This window comes from Ammodytes marinus (assembly GCF_949987685.1).
Source record: "Ammodytes marinus genome assembly, chromosome: 13".
Lineage (NCBI taxonomy): Eukaryota > Metazoa > Chordata > Actinopteri > Uranoscopiformes > Ammodytidae > Ammodytes > Ammodytes marinus.
In genome coordinates this window covers 6,706,624-6,719,998 of record NC_137217.1, presented here as the reverse complement: position 1 = coordinate 6,719,998, position 13,375 = coordinate 6,706,624, and the positions used below count along the sequence as shown (strand labels likewise).

At 41.4% G+C, this 13,375-nt stretch overlaps 1 protein-coding gene across 2 annotated transcripts in view; it reads left to right on the top strand.

Moving 5' to 3' along the window:
- The window catches only part of vps13b (vacuolar protein sorting 13 homolog B), a 379,499-nt gene that overhangs the window by 166,133 nt on the left and 199,991 nt on the right, over positions 1 to 13,375 (top strand). For both annotated transcript variants that reach the window (XM_080038971.1, XM_080038972.1), the window contains exons 20-21: positions 2,875 to 2,978; positions 6,323 to 6,455. In XM_080038971.1, coding sequence (XP_079895097.1) covers positions 2,875 to 2,978; positions 6,323 to 6,455 — 237 coding nt within the window. The remainder of the gene's footprint in view (positions 1 to 2,874; positions 2,979 to 6,322; positions 6,456 to 13,375) is intronic.

The window sequence follows — 13,375 nt, the reverse complement described above, 5'->3', positions numbered from 1 at the left end:
AAACAAGCCAGCTCTGTGTATCTGATGATGAGACAATTTTATTATAATGGAAACTTACATGTAAGTACATTTTATCTGTTCATGGCAAAAAATATAAATACCTGTTGAACTGGCTCTGGCATTGCAGAGCATCCTCATAACTTTTCATAAGATATCCTAAAATGAAATGATGTGCAGACAATCCCCCCATCCCCCAACCACTGACCAATTTCTATTTTCTCTTTAACTGTTTTGAATTAAAAACACAATACCTTAAGGCTTCCTTGTCCTCAATACATTTAAGACCACAGCTAAGCTACTCTAGTTCAGGGAGTTATCTGCAATTAGGCGTTTTATGTCCTTTTATTTGTTCATTTATCTCTGTAATAACTGTTAAACAAACAATCCATCCATTAAGTTGTATGATTTATGGCGCTATGACTCATTACTGCTGAATGTGCTTTGTCGTACACATTGTATCCTGTAGACCACAATTTTAGGGTCAATTTATTGAATACATCTTCACCACTCAGCCCCGTTCCCAGCCTTTTGGGTCCCATACCGCTCATGCTGTTCTGGGCTATGATGAAACCACTTGAAGTCAGGCCCCAGCACTGGCAGCCACAGCCAAAGCTTATTATGCAGCCACACTGTGGTATAGGAGTTCAAGCCACAGGGCTGAGGTTATGGTTCCTCGTCAGCGGGAGAGGGAGAGAGGTGGATGTAGGATGACGATGAAGGGTGGAGGTATGGTTTCAGAAAGGGGGGCGGGGGGCATGAAGGGAAGGAAGAAAGGGAGTGACAGAGGGACCTGAAGGGAGAAGAGAAAGATTTTGATGGGGAAGTAAAGTTGACGCATACAACTGAACCCTTATATTGAACAAAAGAAAAGCCAGTAAGGTTGTTGTTGTTTAGAAGGGGAAGTTTGGAGGTGAGATATAACCTGGCAAGACCAGCCTGAACCCGCACGAGCTTGACATTCGTTTCTCTCCAGCAAATTGGTCCGGACTTTTTCCAATCTCTTTGGGGAGGAGCTTAGGCACGTCCCTCTGTGGAAAGCACCCCTGATTGGTTCATGTAGTCGTCAATTTAGTCTCCAGTCAGACCAGGCTCTCCCCACTTTATGTACGCTAGTGGAAGGCAGCTCCTGATTGGTTCTTGTAGTCGTTGACGTCAACATGGATCGTCAAATAAACTTGAGGGATATGGCTGGTCTCACGACGCTAGATGTATGACTCCATGAACCAATCAGAAGCTGACTTCAACTATAAGGGATGAACGTTAGGTCTGGACATGGGCCCTGATTGGGCTTGACATTTTTTGACCAGCTCCTCCCCACGGAGATTGGAGAAATGCCAGAGTGATTTGAGGGAGAGAAACAACTGTGAATTTGAAGCTTGCACAACATCAGGCTAGTCCCGCCAGACTTGTAGATGGATAGGGAAATAGTAAAGAAGGGATGGAATAAGGATGGAGGTGACGGAAACTAAATAATATAGAAAGATGGATGGAGTAATAAAGGAAGAAGTGTGAGTCAGTTTGACTTTATCCATGAAAAAGTTTTCCCTTTTGCCCAGAAAGATTTTGTGCCAGTAATAAACCACAGCTCTGGGTTTAAGTACACCTGGTGAATAATGATCAGACACACAGGCACTAGTACCGCTACATGCATAGAGTACACTATAATACTTCATACTGCAGATGCACATTATTTGATAGCACTAACACACACACACACACAGGCTCACAGGCCACAAATCACTGAACGTTGTAAAAGTGTAGCAAATTACAGCTGTTTTATTTGCATTGTTCACAGGGAATAATGGAGGAGGGAGTAACTCCTGCCAAGCCAAAGAGTTGGTGTAACATAAATGTATGTGTGCGTGCGTGTGCGTGCTTGTGTCAGGGGAGAGCTAATAATTGTGCATTGTCCATGCTTAAGCAACGCTAAAATGTTAGGCAAAGCAACAAGCAATCACGCTTTGTCAGAGGTGAAATGCACACACACATTTACACATTCACACTTAAACACACACACAGCTTTGCCTCAGGGCCTGAAACAGAAGACCGGGGTATGGTCCAAAGCTCCATTAAACTGCTGAAAGTCCTTCTAGAGCTGAAACATCCTCCTATCGTCATGCTGGGACATTCCACGGCACGCCAGAGACCCTGCGCTAATCCTGCCGGCATGGGAATCATTATTGATAGGATCCTAATGCATTACCTCAGGGCCCACTTATTGTTGGTAAAGATTATTATTTAAGAGTAAACCAAAACCTAGAGAAAGTCTCGAGTTTCATAGAAATTTATCAAAAGAAAATGTTATTCTTGGCTTAGTGTTATACCACTTTGAACAGCACAATTTGAAATAAATAAATAAATGGTGCTCCTTGCTGTACTCCAACAAGCAGGCTCCATACCCACCAGCAGGTCATTAGGACAGTGAAAACTGCACGGGAGTTGAATTGCCTGACACTCAATCGGGGCAGATTTGCACTAAGTCGCTTTCACTCGTTGGTTATTGCCTTACATTGATTTCAGCGATCCGTATCGATGTGCCTTTTACTTTGCCGAAATAATTGCAGTTACAGCATCGGAACAATTTTGTCTCTGACTAAAGTGGAAACTATCTGAACTCGCAATCATTTTGTGCATCTCTTGATCTGGATCCTATTGAGTTGTGCTGATCACGGAAGTTTAGCATTGTCAAAGCTCTGCTCCAGTGTTTTAGAACCACTGGTTCGGGTTTTGCGTGCTGCAATTTTGTAAAGGCAAGACAGATGTACAGTGTATCCCTTCTTGTCTTTTAATTTAGCACAGCTTTGATTCTCTTCAGAGTTGCACCACTTAATCTCTGATTTGTTGTTTTTCTGTGTTTGTTTTTGTGTTGTTCAGGTGCTGTCCTGCTGGTCAGCATCCAAGGCATAGCTGTCAACGTGGACCCAGTCTTCTGCACATGGCTGTTGTACCAACCCCACAGAGGAAGCAGCAGGCAACAGGTACATTATCCTCTATAACAATCTCTGACCAGGTCTGTCCATTTCTCTTCCTGGCCCTTTGGGTCAAAAATGCAGCGTAGTCCCCAACAATACAATTTACATGGTCGAATTCTTGCCTATAGTCGACTAATCATCGATTAATGTTTTCCTGCTCATTGATCCATATTCTCATTGGAAACATTGGCTTGCATGTTTTCAACAGCAGAAAAAGGGACTGAAACATCCCATTACAGTTGGTCTTCATGGCTTGGCATTAGGATTTATTTTATTGTGACTTTGTCTACCATTCACACACACTAAGGAGATTGATTAAAATAGTTATTTTCAAATGTTTTGCTAATTTGTCATTTGCATTACAATACCTGCACCTTTGCTTCTGTTCATTTTTAAGTTGCTTTAAATAAGAGCCTTAAGTGAACGTAAATGCCTCTCTCCCTCCCTCTGCATGGCCTTCTCTTTCCCAGCTACCTTTTTCCATGTGCTCTGCTCCTGTCTTCCATCCAGTCTCTCTCTATTTATTTGACAGGGGTCATGGTGATGGTTATGGACATTGAATGCTCTGTGCCCATACAACACACACACACACGCTCAGTCTGATTGCCTGGGATATAGCCCAGGTTCACCCAATAAAGACACATAAAGTACATGAAAGTATCATATTGTAATACTTCACATGTTCTTTTTTTCAACAAGCTGCAAGTTTCATGCCTCCTTCAGTTTGGATGGTCTTTCGGGATTTGCGTGTGTGCGTGCGTGTGTGTGTGTGTGTGTGTTACAGGAGAGAGGGAGTTAATTGCAGCAACCATTTACTCTGGAGATTGTTTCTGTACGGGGGTAAACAGATGTTATGAGTTGAACTGCAGCCAGTGTGAAGGATACACAACGCTGGTGTGTGTGTGCGCGCGCGCCACAGTAAACGTGTGGCCTGAGTGCGTTTTTTATGCCCCTGTTCATGCGTGTGTCTGTGTGAGGCCACCTATCACAGCTGCCTGTCAGGGCCACTTCTCAAGGCCTGGCTAGTTTAGACAAGGCCTTCAGCAGAAGGGCAGCCAGCAGCCCCTGAAGGACAGAGGAACGGACATTGCTGGGGTCAGGATGGAAGGAAATGATGAGTGAGGAGGTTGTGAAAGCTGAAAACCTGACAGCATAAGGGACATTTCTAGGGATGGACAAAAAGCATCAGAAGTGGAAGCATCATAAGTTGAGTCCTAAACAGTGGGGAGTAGACACAGGCAATGTTAAAATGAAAAAGTAAAGAAAACTCCAATTTTCAGGGTAACTGTCTTCACTTGAACTAAAATTCTTAATTGTTAAGTAAACTGCAAAAACATTTAAGCCAACTAATTATCTTTTGTTGGTATAACTAATTCCAAAAAGTAATTTTGTTTGAATTAACATTTTGACAGACGTTGTAAATGTTATTTTATAAATATATACAGTATAACAGAAGAAGTTGGCACAAGTGTTATTATCGGAAATCCTTAGTGTGTTGAACCCAAAATGTGACGTTTTTCTACATATGAAAGACATATTTTCTACATATGAATGATAAGTTATCTCACCAAAAGATAATTAGTTTGCTCAAGTGTAGGCAGTGTTCCTTTAAACCTTTCCTTAAAAGTTGGCCTCACAACTAAAAGATGTAGAGAAGACAGTTGCCTTGACATTTTGTGTTCTCCTAACTTAATTTTACAGTGTCGGGATATGATAGAGAGAGTGCAGAGGGCAGATATTGAAAGAGGTGAAAAGGAACATATGGAGGGGAAGGTTAAAGACTATATGGTTCCAACATAAGACAAAAAGAAAAAAGAGATAGCACAGGACAGTATTGAGAATGTGCGGAGAAAAAAAGTGAGATTGAATTTATAGTAAACTGAAACTTCCAGAGCCAGCAGGAAAGACAGGAGTAATGAGAGAAGTATAGGGAGATGCTCAGGGAAGCGGCTAATAGAGAGAAAAGGAATAAGAGGAAAAAAGAAGCTTGAGAACCAAACAGGCATTTGCCTTGGCTGCATCCCCCATCCCTCCCTCCCTCCCTCCCCCCAAGTGTGTGTGGTAGAAAGAGTTAGCTCATTCTATGTCATCCACTAGGAATGAGCGATGGTCATTGGATAAGGTACCTGCTTTTAGCATAGAGTATTAAAATGTGGCCAAGCGCATATTTTCCATGAAGTGTACAAACTGAATTATATAATTTGTTGGCACATTTGGATTTCTTTCTAAGACTAGAACCAACAAAACAGTCCTATATTTAGTCTCTACAGTATTTAGTGTTGTCTTTATGGTAGCATTTCTTTTTCAAACATGCACTGTTGTTAAGGCCTCTAATTCTGTGTTTTTGTGTGTGCTATAGGTGTATTTTAGGAAGTGTCTTTCTAATTAAAGAGTATCGTAAAGCAGATATTTAGGACACCTGAATATACTGTATGCTGTATTTAGAAGTCAAACCAGATTTTGGGCAAACTCACTGGCCTACAGTATTTAATTCACCCTATGTTAAATTTCAAAAATCTAGGAAGGATTTGTCGTCATACGTCAGTCAGTAGTTCCAAATACTAGTACAGTGGGTCTGTGTTATGTTTTCGTTGTTGTTGTTTGTATGTTTTGTGTGTTTAGAAAAATAATAAACATTTGTTAAAAAAAAAAAAAAAGTAGTTCCAAATACTAATGTAATTTGGGGGCCCATTTTTAATCTTTCAACAGCTAGCCTTTGGGTCCCGACCCAGGCAGTAAAAAACAACTGTGTGTGTGTGTGTGTGTGTGGGTGTGGGTGCTTGTGTGTGCTTGTGTGTGTGTGTTGACACAGGCTGCTGTACGTGGTTGGCCTGCGGCCTTGTGCAGCTGCATCATAGCCTAGTGCTGCTGCTGGCTGATGCTAATGGGGTTTCCTTATTTCAGACCAACCTTCCACTCTTCTGTCTTTCAGCCATCACACTGCCAGCCAGTGTGTGTGTGTGTGTGTGTGTGTGTCTGTTTGGCCTGCCAGCAGCATGGGAGACTGCTCAAAAGAAACATAGAGCTGTCACTACTCCTTGTTGGTCTTGGAGGCTTCTGTTGTGTTCCATTGCATTTTTCTTTTCCTTCTCTCTCTCTGCCTCCCTTTCTGCCTTGCATCTTATTGTGCATTCTGTTTATCCCATATATTTTAAGATAAGTCTAAAGCTATCATATAACAATGTTTGTACAATACAGAACAATATCACGACTGATAGGATGTATATTTAATTATATATATAATATGAATATTTTTTAATTATTATTATTATTACAATTTACAATACAACAACACATTTCCCATCCCATGGCCTCATAATGTGCTCAGTCATGCTGTGATGTCATTTCAGACTCCGGGCTCAGTTCCTCTAGCCAAGAGGAGAGAGGATGAGGCATCGGTCGGGAGCACACCACTGGCTAAACAGACCTCCAATCAGGCCTCAGACTACGCCAGCAGTCCAGTCAAAACCAAGACGGTGACAGGTAGGTTTATTAACCCAGAGCTGTGCCATAAGTAGAATACTGCCGGTATTACTCTGACATGGCTCACCATACAATAACCTGACAGTAAATCAGTGCAGCTGAGAGGTTTACACACATAAAGGGAACAGGGTTGGACCCAGGTTCTTCAGTCAGTGTTTGTTTTTTAGATATTTTTTGTGCAAAGATTAATAAAGAACTGTAAACTGTAAAGACATTTATGTCTCCCTTGATATTCACAAAAGCGGCCACTGTTTCTATGTTCAAGGATATGTTCTTCCAGTAGTGGAATAACAACAATTTACTATTTAATTTAACCTTGTTTCTATGCAATGCATCCGTGTTACTATGTTGTTGCATAACACACTAGAGCTTGCTGACACCTAAGTGAACTGGTTTCTCAGAGGACACCACACATCCAGCCATGTCCTCCTCCTCTGGTAGTATTACTGCGGGCTCTGGATGCCCAGAATAGATGAGTGGCTTGGCTGTGTGGAGCCTTTCTCTATGCCAGTTTTCCATCTTCTGGGACCCCCCTGTTTAAAACCAACACATTCAGTGCACACACTCACACTCACTCACAATTCCACAGAATTCATGCATATACAGTATCATCAGCACACAAACACACACACACACACACACACACACACACACACACACACACACACACACACACACACACACACAGACAGACACTGTCACACACTCATTTAATAACATGGCTTAGTCCTAACTTAGATACTTTCCAGAATGTTCCAAATCTGTACCGTCTCTAGGGAAACTCTGAACCCTTTGGATGGAGATTGACAGATTAGAGAAAGAGAAGAGAGGAGGACAGATGAAGAAGGATAGATACAGTTACGGAACTTGTCATGGATGTGACTCTTTGCTGAAGTACAGCAACAGTAATCATAAATGTTAAGGTTATTGTTGATGTTGATGTTGAAGTGCATAGATGCAGAAAAAAGCCCTTATGGTGGTACATTTGTCAGTGTGAGGGTACTGTTTAGTGGGACTCTGGGATATTGTATGGTGACTCTTAAGCTGCTTTTCTACAACAAGTAACAGGAACTTTTAGTTCCAGGTTCTCCTTTTCAAGGAACTAAAAGGTTCATGTGGCCCGTTGATTTCTGCGTTTCCACCGCAGCCTGGAAGGTTATGCTAATCAGGCCGATGACAAATTGAAAAGTAGGACAAGTAACTGCTCTGCATGTCATTTTATGATGCATTTAATTAATATTGATTCTCGACTAAATTCCGCGTGCCTAATTATATATACAAACTTGTAATTTTAGCAGAGACACAGCGGAAAAAAGCCTACATCCCTTTCTGAGGGTACATCAATTACCCAGGAACTAAATTTAGACCCTGTTTCCTACGGTCAAAAACACACAGAGTTCCTCCAAAGGTTCCTAGTTCATGGGGAAAGTTCCTCTTGTGGAAAAGCGGCTTAACACTGCTACCTTGGAGGCTGGCTGGAGCAGTCACTGTGTCAAGGAGCTGTCCATGACACAACACAGAGCTTTACTGACTGCAGAAATGGTTTTCATTGTAATACTTGCAGTGTATTCATGAACATAATAGCCAACCTCCTCGCTCTCCTGTTACCCTATAGATAACCAAACTCATGTAGCTGGATTATTTACATAGTTTAAAGAATGAATATATACATTGAAAAGCCTTCCCACTCACCACTGTTTGGCTCTCACAGTGTTCAGGCTCCAGGTCCTCTAAACACTTTTAAGCAGAAATGAGTCAGAGGAAAGCAAGTTGGTTGTATGCCTTTTTTTTTCTTTTCTTAATTTTTAAGTCCCTGGGAAATGTGTTCTCAACAGGAGTGATGAATCCCTGTTTTGGGTGAAGTCATGGTGTAGCTGTAAATAACATTGCAAGTGTATGACGTCCCCCCCCCCATGTCAAGTGCTTTGATAGGAAAAATGCTCCTTTGACATTTCAGAGTCTAAAAAAAGGCCATTAGGGTTCTTTCCTTGCCCGCTTTTCAAAAGCTCACAGCTGAAAGGTCACAGTGCCTTTTTCCTGCTGCTTTTTCCCTCTCTGCCTTGTTTCATCCAATCTGCACTAACAAATTTGTTTTGCTTACCCACAACTCAACAGTATATTCTCTCATTAGGAGGGGTCGTCAGTAAGCGGTCACCTTGGCTCGACCGCTGCTTACAAAGCTAAATCAGGCTGTGGCTTGTCAGCGACACTCATCGGACTAGAGTATACCGTCTATCAATGTGCATGGCCTCATATCTGCCAGCTGTCTATCTCTGTCACTGGTTATATGTCTATCTGTTTATCATTTAGATTTTTCTTTTTCAGTCAATGCTGTCTGCATTTTTTGTGATTTTGTCTACCACACAGGTGTTTGTAAATTACTGTAAACAAAGCCCAGTCTGGTTTTTGGATGCTGACGACACACGCACGCACACACGCACGCGCACACGCACACACACACACACACACACACACACACACACACACACACACACACACACACTCTCACACACACAGCATGTTGACTGTTGAAATGCTAAGTGGTCATCACATCTGGCCTGAAATTGTGCCTGTTGGAGTGTTTAGTGTTAGACCTATTTGTGTAGGGCAACTTATTGTTGGGCTACATTAGTTAGTTATAAACATATACTGAGTCATACTCAAGTTTTTTATTATCCAAATACATCTATTGTGAAGTGAAAACACTTCATTGGTAACTAGCTGGTACAGTTAAAAAAAAAAAAATATTCAACCCTCAGTGTCCCATACTCCGACACTCTACACTGGAGTAGAGCGTGTAAGTAAATTAATAGCATCTTCTCTGGGAATGGCTGCGGTGTTATGGGAGTAGATGTAATGAAAAGTTACAATTTGTTTCCGCGAGCAATCAGAATAAGAAAAGGGAAGAGGCATTTAGCCCTTGTGGTTTTAATCATGGTGAAACAATAAGCCTCCCTGCTGTCAGAAGATCTTGATGGACTACAGCTCAACAGTTACAGAGGAGGGCTCAAAGCACAGCAGGTTCTGTTTCCTTCATACCACAACTCCGCTTCCACCGTGTGCTCGTTACATAATAATGCGTCCTTCCTGCAATTAGCTGTTTTGTTTCTCTGGATGCAAAGATGACTTCAGTTATTGGACCGTGAATGAAGAATGTGAACTTACCACAATGTATTGGGATGTTGGATTGCGGTGGTGATACTTGATACGCTGTTTCACCTCATTTCTCTTACTAATACACGGTTCCTGTGATTAATTGGAGGATGATAAATGCAACGTTAATTCATATTCCCCAGTGTTGGCAGGCCACGATGGGGTAGATATTTGATACACAATCTAGACTTATATATCCTGATATGAAGCTTCACTTAGGGTAGCAGTTGTTTCATGTAGAATTATTTTGAAAAGATCCATTTGCTCAAGGCAGCTCAGGTAAAAGTCCACCCCAAAACAGAATTCACAAATGTTAACCCTCAAGGACTGTACATTAAACCGTGGGTTAGCCGGGACTCCTAAAAGGCTTAAGGTCAAGGGAATAACTTGAGCGATATTCTGTTGTTAGGGTGGATTTTCCCTTGTGTAGCCCTCCTCCAGGGTCACCTCACAAGAAGAGCTGCTGACATCTAACATGTTTTGATTGGACTTAGGCTCTCTAAAGATGATTTATTAATTGCTTTACCATGTGTGGAACACACTGTGAATAAGAAGCTGTGTGTTTAAACAGGAGGGAGATGATGGGAGCTCACTCTGGCCTAGCTGTTATGTTAAAAAAAGAAAACACTGGCCAGGGTCAGCCCTTCAATTCAACGTGGTTATTAGTTTAGAATATTTGTCCGTGGTGGTTATACTCTTTTGACTGTGAGCTGGACATAATACTGTCTTTTGTAGGATGTATTTCCTTTCTAAAGCCATTTAGCCAAGTCATCCGATGGCTTTTTTCAGAATCTATTTGACATTGCTACATGTTTACCCCAGGACATCTGACCCAGCCATTTAACCCAGGGTGAATCAATAAGCCATAATGATTTACTAAAGAGTATAAAGCTAATGTGCATGTAGATCTGAAGTGACCACAGTGTTTTGATGGGTCATAATCTCATCAGCTGTGACAAAGCAACGTTTTCAGGAAAATTGAAAATTGCCCTGAGAAATAAATTGTGTTGTTGCAAGAAATGAATTGAAATGGCCCAGCTCATTCTTTTTTCCTTTTGGAGAGGGTACACAGAAAGACATCCTTTTTTTCCTCTTTTCTTTTTGCAAAATTATCATTTGGCATTTTCCTCGATAGCTCTCATGTGCTTGTTTTAACATGACTCCAAATAAACGTCCACGTAGATGACAAGGTCAATTTTAGTTGTGGGTTTATTTGCTGGCATCGAATTTCTCCGGGGACTATAAAGGGGGGTGAGGGGGGGGAGGTTGTGTAATCACCGCAGCAGACGTTTTATTTTTCAGTCGTCAGTCATCTATTTAGGTAAACAGAGGAGAGATGTGCAGGTTGTTTGCCAGTTGGAGTCAACAAGTGTTCAAGCTGCCATTCACACGGATGCATGGGGAGTAAACGCATAAGACTGGCCCGGGCTCAACAGGGGCAGCCGGCCAACTCCACTGCCACTGGTGCTGCGTCTCAGTTGACCTTCGGGAGAAGACATCATGAGGTTCTTATAGGAACCCTAACACTGGTGTTTTGTTGCAAATTCATTTTCCATGTGCAACTGAAATATTTTGCCACCGAATGCCTGTAATGTATGAACGCTGCTACAAATCTGCATACTCCATTTAGAGTTTCCCTTGAATCCCTTTGTGAAGAGCCGCCGATATTCAACATGTAACAAATTAAGTTATTGTTTTTCGTCCCGCAAAAATAGAAGTTCCGACTGCCTCGATACTGAAGTAAGTCATTAAAGGTGGAATCACAATTCTGAAGAAAACCTGTTGTAAAAATCACTTTTTGTTAAAATCAGAGAATGATTTTGACAAAAAGGGATTTTGATAAGAAGCGTTCTCCAGAATCACTGGCTCCACCTTTAAAGTGAACAATTTAAACATCTAGAATTTAAAAGTTTAAAATCCAGATTGTGGTTGTTGGAAATACTATTATTAGATTAAATGACCAATATGCTGGATCTATGGAATATTGATATAGAGCTGTGTTTTCTTCCAACTGATTATAAATTGGCCAGAGAAATATTTTTCTGTTCCTATTGGTTATCATAGTTTTCCACTGGATCTATTGATATTCCCACAGAAATCACCTCGGGGAAATACAGTAAAAAAAAATCGTAATCCACTGGAAGAAAATGCATTCTCTGAGTTTGAAGCAGTTCAAAGCCTCCTCACAACAATTGCACTAGCTAGATGTCCCTGCTTCCAATTGGCCATTTGAACGCACGCCTGGCACTTTTATGATGTAAAGAGAGTGTTATGTTGTTTTGTTCCCACATTCAGCCTAGCTACAGTTTCGTAGTAATCAAGGGGGACTTTCCTTCAGGCTTTTCTAAGGTGCCTGTTAACATGTAGGCAAATGTGCAGGGACACACAGAACCAGCTCACTGCAGATCATTTCCCCCAGAAAAGCACTGAGGGCAAGGTGATATCATACTGGGGCTGCACTGCTCCAAACTCAGGACCCATATCCACTCAACTCCATTTGGCAACAAAATATTTCACTCTGTCTCTTTTCCTTTCTGGCTTTGGTCGTTTGCACATGTTAAATATACAGGGTGCATGTTACAAGACACCGCTGACTTTCAGAACCACCATTGGCTGAATTGGACCAAAGCCAGCTCCGATGGATGACAGAAACTTTGACTTTGAATAGAACACATGGCAAAAGATGGTATAGATATTTTCACGTTACTAACACACATGCTAGCTTTTTCATTTTTTTTAAATATTCATGTTTAAAAAACAAAGACAAGAAGGTTCTTATGACTCACATCAGGTGTATGTTTGAATGTTGCTTAGTAACATCATAAGAGAAGTGTTAACAGTTGTGATTATCCTTTACAAGAGAGGCAGTGGAACGGTGACTTTGAAAACAAGTTGTTTCTCCTAGGCTTGAGGTCGATTTCTGTCTGCCCGCACAATTACACCACAAATTGGTTCACATAAAACTAGCCTCTAAGTATTTTCTTTATTTGTCCCTAATGAATGTTCTTGTTGGCAGCGGTGCTTTGTTTCTGATCGAGAGCCTCCCAAGTCCCGAGCCCTCCCATTGTTCTCTAACATCTACCAGAGTAATGATCTCACTGGCTTTTCCTTTTCAATCCTAAAATTAGCCATTGGCGCTGAGAACATACATCTTTTTGCTGAGAGAAACCTATACCGCGATCTGGCTGTGGCTTCTTAAAGGGTTGGAACGAGAACTGTTGTCTTTGTTGCTGTCTACTAGTGGCCTCAATGATGGGATTAGAGGTAATTTTCCTATTTACTGTGAGGAACCAAAATGAGAATGTGAGATATGGAAACAGTTGCATTGTTCAAAGACAATATCTCGCGGTGGTCGGTGCTTTGTTGGCCTCACCAAAACCTTCCCTTACTGATGGCTTTTCTGGGATCTCAACCATATACTGTAAGAATATACAGGACTCACGGTTCAGTGACGTATATTCTGGTAAGACATTAATCTAGATATTTTGGAGGAATAAACAGCAAAGAGAAACTAATATACACATGCATATACATGAGATGACTTGGGGCAGAACTACACACTCATACGTAACTGTAGGCCAAGCCCAAGTAGCCTGATGGAAGTCAGGCAGGTTTTTATTGGCTGCCATGCGCTTTTCAGAAGGGGATACTATTTTCATTGCGGAGTTATTTATATAGTTTAATTTTTCTGGTAAAGTCAATAATTTATCAAGGTAATGATGGTCGGAGCGGGGAAAGAAAACAAGAAAAACGGAGGAATAATGAGA